Here is a 9154-nt window from a genome sequence, read left to right on the forward strand (position 1 = left end):
CATGCACGTAATATAGTGGATGGGCGTAACGGCATATTCTGTCCTTGTCTAAAGATAATATCTGGTAGGGTATTAAATGTATTACAATTCTTTATATACCATAAATTCGCGGGCGGAGTCCGCAATGGCGCAGATTTGCCAAGCCCCCTCTTCCCACAGCCAATCAACTGCCTCCCAGGAACGGTTCCCTCCCTCCACTTCTGCAGCACCTTGACAGCATTGCAGCTCAGTTCATGAATGGAGCCATAGGAGTTTCCACCAACTCTTGGAGGCCAGCTTAGAACCTGGAAGTGCATCCAAGGGCCGGAAAACGCTGGGATTCATTCCGAGTTCAAGGTCCAAGTCGGGCCCAAATAATTTTGTAGATGAGGAAACCCGAGGTGCAGATCGGGGAAGCTAATGCGCAGGGTCGTCCCTAAACGGAGAGCAGAGGGATAGGCCAGGGTATTCTCCAAGGAGGGAGTCATCGGGTACGGGTTTTGGGGGTCCATGTGTTCTGAAGAAACTGGAGCCGAAGCCACTGTTCTAAATCTGCTGGTTAGGCTTGCCCCAGCAAAAACCCGGCACTGGCTTTTGTGAAAAACTCGAGACTGGCGGCTGCTGAGACCTATTTACGACAATTTCAAGGTTCCCTGTGCCTTAAATCCCAAACTCTTTGCTTCCCGACCCTCCCGTTCGAGCTCTCGGCGATCTTCTGAGAAAGTCTGAGGCTCCTTAGTACCTTCTCTAGTATGAACTGTTCAGCCTGCCCGCAAGTTGTAACTACGCAGGCGCCAAGACAGCCAACCAAGGAGGCTGCAGATCGGGTGCCAGAAGCTCTAGAGAGCTTCAGGGCGGAGAGAGAAGGAGCCAATGGCTGGAAGGAGGGAGGGTGGGAGCTCCCGGTCTCGGGGAGGAGGCGCTAGAGATGGGGTGAAGGGGCGTTCAGGGGCTCCGCGGGTCTAAGTCCTCCTGGGCTGCGGAAGTTGAGCAACCGGGAGGCGGGCTTAGGGCCGGAAGCAGGAAGGAGGGCTCAGGACGCAGGGCGCCGCTGCCAGCCTTGCTGTCGGCCGGTGGGACTGTCAGTGGCCAGAGCAGGATGGAGAAGCTACGGCTCCTGAGCCTCCGCTACCAGGAGTATGTGACTCGTCATCCAGCCGCCACGGCCCAGTTGGAGACGGCTGTGCGGGGCCTCAGTTACCTGCTGGCAGGTGCCACACTGACCTTTGACCCATTTCTTGGGGACTCTGACCCAGGAACCCTATGGCTCTTTGCCTGCTGACCCAGGGTAGTGGTCGCGGTGCTTCAGTTCTGTCTGGGTTCCTGTGGCGTAGAGGAAACTAGAGAACCCAAAGCCGCAGGGTAAAACAGACGCTCACCAACGCCTTCTATACCTTCTTCCCTAGGTCGCTTCTCCGATTCACACGAGCTGTCTGAACTGGGTAAGTTGGACTCTGGGCTGGGGAGGGAGAAGGCTTCCAGCGGAACCTTGATTGAAGGTCCTGAGCTTCCCTCTAGATCAGCTGTCCATCGCCCAAGACAGTTGGTGTCCCCAGAGTTGGGCGACCTGTGAGGGCTCTGACTGGCTTCTCACTCCTGGTTTTGCTTAGGATTAAGCAACTTTCCTGACCTTGCTAGTTCATCAGACCTATGAGTATGAGAAGGGCACTGTTGTTCTGTCTAGCTGAAGGAATACAAGTTCAGAAAAGTCCTTGATGTCAGGACCAGTGTTCAAGTGCCCCCACCTCCCTGCTGTAAGGGCTCTGTTTGCTTAGTGGGGGTAGTGAAGATCATGAAAGGATGAGGGGGATTTTGAAAGGTAGGTGTGATGTAGTCCTTCAGGGGGGACCATCTGAAGAGAGCAAAGATGAGTTGGTGGGACCACACATTTGGCTGTTTGGAACATGACAGGCAGTTTTGAGCAGCTCAGTAACCAGTGCTGTCCAGCAGAGCAAGGGCTGGCTTGTCACTCCAATCAGCTCATTTCTTACTGGCTCAGATGTCATCATGGAGAGAATGGGGCTCTGAGGTAGTGGGCGGAGAGGCTTGTTGGTTTCCACACAGTCTGTGGGTAGCTGTGATCGGTAGGGCTCTGGGGTAAGGGTGAGAGGGGTGAAGGCCACAGCAGGGCCGGCCTCTCAAGACCACAATCTGCTTCTCAGTGTACTCTGCCTCGAACCTGCTGGTGCTGCTCAATGACGGGATCCTGAGGAAGGAGCTTCGAAAAAAGTTGCCTGTGGTGAGAACTTTGCCAGGAGCTGGGGGTGGGAAGCTCAGGGACTTGGGAGGAAAACAGTAATGACCAGCACGTGTGGTACATGTCGTTGTCTCAGAGAGTGAGGCATGCCCACATGAGCCGCAGATCAATTGTTGGTAGTCTCATGCATGAAGTTTCTTTTCTTTTCTTTTAAAAAACAAAATAAAACAAACAAACAAACAAAAAACAAGGCTGGGCAATGGTGGTGCACGCCTTTAATCCCAGCACTTGGGAGGCAGAGGCAGGCGGATTTTCGAGTTCAAGGCCACCCTGTTCTACAGAGTGAGTTCCAGGGCAGTCAGGGCTACGCACAGAAACCCTGTCTCCAAAAAACAAACTAAATCCTACAGATGTCTTTTTTTTTTTTTAAGGTTTATTTATTTTGCATATATGAGTACACTTTAGCTGTCTTCAGACACACACCAGAAGGGGGCATCCGATTCCATTACAGCTGGTTGTGAGCTACCATATGGTTGCTGGGAATTGAACTCAGGACCTGTAGAAGAGCGTCTCTCCAGCCCTCATGCATGAAGTCTTAGAGAGCTAGAAAGGCCTGTCCCAGGCCAGCCAGCCTGGTAGCAATGGATTTGGTATTGAACTGAGGTGTTAGGCTTAGAAAGGAGGAGGCCCCCACCTGCTGGAGCAGCCTGCTTTTTCTAAGACAGCACTTGGGGTAGAGAAGCTCCCTGACCTCTGGGCTTCTTGCAGTCGCTGTCCCAGCAGAAGTTGCTGACATGGCTGAGTGTACTGGAGTGTGTGGAGGTGTTCATGGAGATGGGGGCTGCCAAGGTGTGGGGCGAAGTAGGCCGTTGGCTCGTCATTGCTCTCATCCAGTTGGCCAAGTAGGTTGGGTTGTGGAGGGCAGGACTGAGGTGGGGTGACCCAGTCCAGCAATGAGGTGCTCAGCAGAGCAGCCTTGCTACCTGCTTTCTAACCGCTTTCCCCTAACTGCCATAATCCCCACCCCAGGGCCGTCCTGCGCATGCTCCTGTTGATCTGGTTCAAGGCTGGCATTCAGACATCACCCCCCATTGTTCCACTGGACAGGGAAACTCAGGCACAGCCCTTGGGTAAGCTGCTTCTCTCCCAGGAGTGGAGTGGGGTGTGGGACTGCTCTGAGGCTCTGCAGCACATTTCCTGTCAGCTCAGTACTCCCATTTATTTATTCTATAAGAAAGAAGAAGGCAAGGTTTGGAGAAAATGAGAACTTAAACTTGGGAGTTTATTTGTTTGAGCTCCTGCCGGTCAAACCCAGTGTCTTGTACATGCGAGTCGAGTGCTCTACCACTGAGCTTCACTCCCATCCCTGAACTTGGGACGTGTGCAAGAGTCCTTCTTTTCTGTTGTAGGCTACAGGAACTAGGGATAGCGCACCAGCACAAGGTAGGTGTCCTGCCAAAATTGTCTTGGGCCTGGTTCTGTATCATGAACCGTATCCTCAAGAGGCAGGGCACCTGGCTGCTCTGGGCCCCTCCGTCAGCCTCCAGTCTTCCCCCTTATTTTGAAAGGGGACAGTGATGTGAACTTGACCACAAGAGATCGAGAGAATGCAGCCTCACAGTCCTATAGCCCCGACAGATGTTGATGGGGTGGGCCCTCCTATCCTTCCTTTAGTATCTTTAGGCTCTTGGTTGACTGACTGTGCGTGAGGATGGCCTCTTCCTGGGCCAGGGTAGGTGCCAGAGTGCTTCCCTCTATGGAAAGATTTTTGCCAAACCACGGTCTCTGGGTGTGATTCCCTTAGTTCAGCTGCTGCCTGAGGCCAGGCTCTTGTGCTCTGTAGATCCTCAAGCATTCACTGTACACATGTTCTCTGCAGGCTCTGCTAGGAATGTGTCCCTCTTACATTATGTCCTGTTTATGCCTGCTAGATGGTGACCACAATCCGGGCAGCCAGGAGCCATCATATGTGGGGAAACGGTCACACAGAGTGGTGCGAACCCTCCAGAACAGTAAGTGGAAGATGTAGCTGGACTGGGCACCTAGGTGCTGAGGTCAGTGTGAGCCCGTAGGACTGGCTTCTGTCAGCACCCACTCTGGCTCCTGGCTCACTGACCTTGTCTTTATATTCTAGGCCCATCCCTGCACTCACGGTACTGGGGAGCCCCTCAGCAGCGGGAAATTCGGCAGAAACAGCAGCAGGAGGAACTGAGCACACCCCCAACACCTCTGGGGTTGCAGGAGACCATTGCAGAGTCTTTGTACATCGCCCGGCCCCTGCTGCACTGTATCCTTAGCTGTGCTGGTGGCGGGCTGGGGAGGAGCTGAGCTGGACCCTGCACTGCAGATATCCTTGACATCTTGACCGTCAGTGCTCAGCCTGGGCTTATGGGGTCAGCGATCGTGGACACCCTGGCTACTGTCTGGTGTGGTAGATATGACTAGGTGAGAATGGGTGAGGATATGGAGTTCCATGGGGCTCTCTGCTTGCTGTGTGGCTTTTTCTTTCTCAGAGTCATAGGTCATCCTTGTCCCTATGTCCCTTCCCCTACAGCCTGAGTCTCCTGAGTGACAGGAAGAACTTGACCCGGAGGGAGCGGCTAGAACTGAGGCGTCGCACAATCCTGCTGCTATACTACCTGCTACGCTCACCGTTCTATGACCGCTTCTCTGAGTAAGGATAGCCTTCCTCCCATCACCAGGGTATTCCGTGCTGCATGGAGAGGGCTGGGGTCTGCTGAGTAACTGCTGGCTCTGGTGCTATTTAGCCTCCAGAGCCACATGGCCTGCCCTCAAAGGGGACAGGCCAGTGTGAATTTTCATACTTGGTGTTGAGAGACTGCTGACAGCAGGGTACAAGATCTGCAGGGCACAGTTGGTGCAGACTGCCCCTCTCCAGTTCTTTTCTCCATGGGACATCCACTTCGCAGAGCAGGCGCTATGCTTCAAAGGGGCTGGGCAACTAAGCAGGCCTCCACTAGACTGTTACTGCTGGGCCCACCCAACACTGATCAACTTTGAGGATCAGAGCCCCTGCATTAGCCAGAGAAATCTCTGAAAAAGGCCTGCCAGGGCACTATGACATATGGTGGGGTGTCTGAGCAGGAGCTGGGCTCATGTCCTCGCCTGTAAACAGGGACAGTGTTGGGGCCCGGCTGATAGGTTTTATAGCATGCGGTAACCGAATGTGTTTGCCTGTGCTTGATATATAATGACGTGATGTTAGGTCTTGTCCCCCCGAGGACTGCTGGGGTTCAAGCCGCAGGCCTCAATGCTAAGCACATGAACCACATCTCCAACCCGCCCCAAGTTCTCCTGTGGAAATCCCCTATCTTAAGCCTCTCTCTGAGGCAGAGGGGACCTTCCCAGACCCCGCCTACTCTGAGCATTGGCTGGTGAGGTTTCTGTGTAGTTCTGCTCTTTCACCAGCTTCCTTCCCTCCGGAAACTTCCAGGGTACAGACCTTGCTCTGAGTGGCCCCTAGGAAGCACTGTTGTTGAATACCAATGGTAGGAAGGTAGAAAAGAGAGGAGGGGAGGGGTATGAGTGACGTCTGCCAGCTGACAATCTGACAGCTGGGAACATGGGGTGCAGCTGTGGACAAGCAGACTTCCGGTGGTCTAGCCTTTCGTTGGGTCCTAGTCCCTTGTTTTCTGAGATGCCTGGTGCTCAGTAAAGGCCTTTAGCTCCTGGTCAGCAGGGAGCCGCCCCGCCTGCCCCTCAGCATGCTGTTCTTTTCCCCAATCAGAGCCAAGATCCTCTTCCTGCTCCAGCTGCTTACAGACCACATCCCTGGCGTGGGTCTGGTGGCAAGTAAGTGTGGTAGGACAACGTGGTGTGGGATGTCCCTGAGGCACAAAGGGCCCGTTTTAATGTTTGCTCTGTCCTTTTTTGGTGTGATTAATGGGCAGTCAGGAGTGAACCTGAAATCAGTACTGGGAGGTGACAGTGCCAGGGCCGAAGGTGGCCCATGGAGGTGGGGCTGTGGCCAGAACAGTGCCTGTGTTGGATTATTAGGCCATATCAGGTTGGCAAGCCTCCTCCTGCCTTTGGGACCTGCATATTTGGAGGCAGACTTATCTGGTAAGGCAAGGAGGGGCCTTGGGGCTTGCCTGGGTACCCAGCCATAAAGGAAGACATGCTGAGCATGTTCCCTGGCAACCTGGGCACCTTGTCTGTGACCTAATCTCTAACATAGCATCAGAGGCAGGAGGTGTGGTCTCGAGCTGCTCTGCTGGTGGCAGTGTCAGAACAGGGCACAGGGCAGGGCCAGGGGCCTGGCTCCTCTAACCCCGCTTCCCTCCATTGCAGGGCCTGGGGCCAGGGGCCTGGCTCCTCTAACCCCGCCCCCCATCCCCCTTCCCTCCATTGCAGGGCCGCTCATGGACTACTTGCCCTCCTGGCAGAAAATCTATTTCTACAGTTGGGGCTGACAGCCATGAGGGAGCTGGGGCAGAGGGCCATGTGCTGTGCTCTGCTGCTCTGGGCAGGGCCCCTCAGCCCTCCAGTTCCCCCAGGCCCCTCTTCTCTAATAAACCTGACTCTGGTAGTGTCCAGCATGTGGCTCTGTGTCATCAGCAGCTCCTCTCCTGCAGCTCAGCTCTTCAGCCCAGTCACCACAGCTGTTCCTCTTCACATCCTCCTAGAAGGAAGCCACTGCATTCTGCTCCTCGTCACAGAGCAGGAGATCTCCATCAGGCCCAGGGAGCTGCTGTCACTTAGCCTTCTCCGGCATGGGTCACCGTTTGCCTCAGCTGCCTGACTAGATGCTTCCATCTCACTAGTCCCTGGTGAAGACAAGCTGAACTGGGCCATGGATTACCGTAGTCTACCTAACATTCCTTGTAGCCAGGGCCCCCGTTTATCCTTTCCCCTGCAGGGCTGACCAGCAAGCCCTAGGAGATGCTCTTCTCTACCGCAGGAGATAGAGTGACCCTGAGTCTGTAAGGGAATGGGCAGAGTTTGGGTGTGTGCTGGAGTTTCTCTCCAGGACACTTCTCCACAGGCTGACTGGCTCAGGAAGACAGATTGCTGGAGCCATGCAGGCTACTTGGAGAAGACAGAGGAGGGTGTGGCAGGACTGCGTGGGCCTCAACTCTTCTGTCCATACTCCCTGTCCTTTCCTCTCTTCTTCTGCCCTTCCCTTTTAGACAAGAGACTTGTGGGCTTCAAACTCAATGGCAGTCTCATTGTGGGACCATAGGGCTAAGCTGTCACACCTCCCTCCCTCCCTCCTGTCCTTGTGTGGACTGTTCCCAGAAGTGCTGCCAATGGCCTTTGGAGAACACTGCCTGCACCTGTCCCTCAGGTCTCCCCTCATCCAAGATGCCCTCATAGTCTCAGCCTTAACCTGACATGCTTGTCACATGATTCTGAGAGCCATAGATGCCTGCTGTGAGCCAGGGTAGTGGGAAGGACAGTTTGTCCGTTTGTTGGCTTTGGAACCTGTGACCCTCTGCTTAGCCTGACAGGTGTCCTCTGGGTGCTTGCACTGTAGTGGTTATTCAATGCCATGCAAGGCATAGTTCCAGCCCCGCAGGTCCCGATGATCAGAGGAAATCTGTGACCATAACTGCTAAGATCTTGGAGACGGAAGTAGTGTCAGGCAGCACAGTGGCAGGTGCCTCCTGCAGTGATAGCAGAGGAGAGCCAAGCTTCCCATCAGGCTGTGAACCAAAACCACCACAGGCTTGGCATTTTGGAGCTGGATAGAGACTCAGCCACCAAGTTACTCTAGCCCATAGCTGTCAGATAAGGCGACTGTGGAATCTTGGTGGATCTCACTGAAGTGCTGTGCTGTAAGGGCATAGGGACTGGGTGGCCTGAGGCCCCAGGGAAGGTCTGGTGTCATATACTTGGTGTGGTGGGCAGTGGGGAAAGGAGCTGCTGACCTTATCTTCAGCACTCCATGGTAAATGGGTTGGTGGGCAGGCAGAGAAGAAAGTGCATGGGTACTCTGACAATTGGGCATGACATGGGAGAGGCTCGACCAAGGCACTGGGATGGGAGACAGATAACCCCAGCAGACCATGGGGACTCCATGTGGGTATGGAGGACTGGTGGCATCCAGTAGTCTAGAGTGATGGACAGGGCTTTGGAGTTGGATAGTATGGAATTGGCAGGTCCCTAGAACTAAAGGGAGGTGTGTCCTGGCAGGGACATGTGTGATAGTGCTGATGTTGAACTCTGGAATTAATGTCCTTTGTGAGGTGGCCCTGAGAACTGGCACCAGGTTCTGTCGGGCTGGGGGAGGGGCAGATAGCCCCCACAGCAGGGACTGGAGACAATGGTTCTCGCCATGCTTGGGGCTCTGTACCCCAGGGCTGGACTCAGTCTCTTCCTTTTTTACCTCATCTTGGCAGGCGCACTCCTTCGACCTCAGCCCCAGAGGTAAGGCCAGAGCCTCAGGGCCTAGAAGACTCTGGAAGAGGCTGACCATTATCCTGGGAAGGGTTAGTTCATGAAGTCTTCACCCTGGACTGTCCCTCACAAAGAAGTGGCAATGGCCTTTTGGGTTAGGGCTCAGCACAGCAATATTTCCCATAGGTCTCAGCAATCTGTTCCGGAGGAATTTTCAGCCCCGCTGGAACTGTTGCAGCCTCTCTCAGGCCTGGTGGATGGTAGGGTAGTATTTCTCTCCCCTCCCCCACCTTCCATAGCAGGTGCCCTTAGAGGTCCGCTAGGGCTAAGCCCTACTTCTACTCCCAGACTGCCTCTTGAGAGCTGGCTATAGCCCCATTCCCAGTCAGCAGTATTTCTTTCCACCCTTCTCTCTTCTCTCTTTAGACTATGGGCTCAGACCCAAGCACCCGAGGCCAGGTGGGCCCCGACCCCTTCTCTCCCAGGCCCAGCAGCGCAAGCGGGACGGGCCCAACATGGCTGACTATTACTATGATGTGAACCTGTGATGGGAACCCCGCATAAAGCTATTCTGGGCAGCAAGTGCTTGGCTCCATAGCTTGTGTGGCGCAAGAAGGC

General features: G+C 54.5%; 2 protein-coding genes across 3 annotated transcripts; both read left to right on the forward strand.

Annotated features, from left to right (window-relative positions):
• The first annotated feature begins 190 nt into the window (after positions 1-190).
• Pex16 (peroxisomal biogenesis factor 16) lies at positions 191-6735 on the forward strand. 2 transcript variants are annotated; one of them, NR_028114.1, is made up of 11 exons: positions 191-336; positions 1386-1421; positions 2142-2218; positions 2945-3078; positions 3206-3306; positions 4108-4188; positions 4311-4463; positions 4549-4621; positions 4731-4850; positions 5925-5989; positions 6551-6735. NR_028114.1 is itself a non-coding variant. In NM_145122.2 (11 exons), the coding sequence occupies exons 1-11, from the start codon at positions 1079-1081 to the stop codon at positions 6607-6609; spliced, it is 1011 nt and encodes a 336-aa protein (NP_660104.2). In that variant the 5' UTR covers positions 754-1078; the 3' UTR covers positions 6610-6735. The 2 variants fall into 2 exon arrangements, 1 of the variants encoding a protein (NP_660104.2); NM_145122.2 differs by lacking the exon at positions 191-336 and adding an exon at positions 754-1190.
• Positions 6736-8432: 1697 nt separating this feature from the next.
• Positions 8433-9118, forward strand: 1700029I15Rik (RIKEN cDNA 1700029I15 gene). Its single transcript, NM_183112.3, has 3 exons — positions 8433-8566; positions 8723-8796; positions 8963-9118. Exons 1-3 carry the CDS (start codon positions 8463-8465, stop codon positions 9082-9084), a joined length of 300 nt encoding a protein of 99 aa, NP_898935.1. The 5' UTR covers positions 8433-8462; the 3' UTR covers positions 9085-9118.
• The last annotated feature ends 36 nt before the right edge of the window (positions 9119-9154 follow it).

Source organism: Mus musculus, chromosome 2, assembly GCF_000001635.26.
Source record: "Mus musculus strain C57BL/6J chromosome 2, GRCm38.p6 C57BL/6J".
In the NCBI taxonomy this organism is placed as follows: domain Eukaryota; kingdom Metazoa; phylum Chordata; class Mammalia; order Rodentia; family Muridae; genus Mus; species Mus musculus.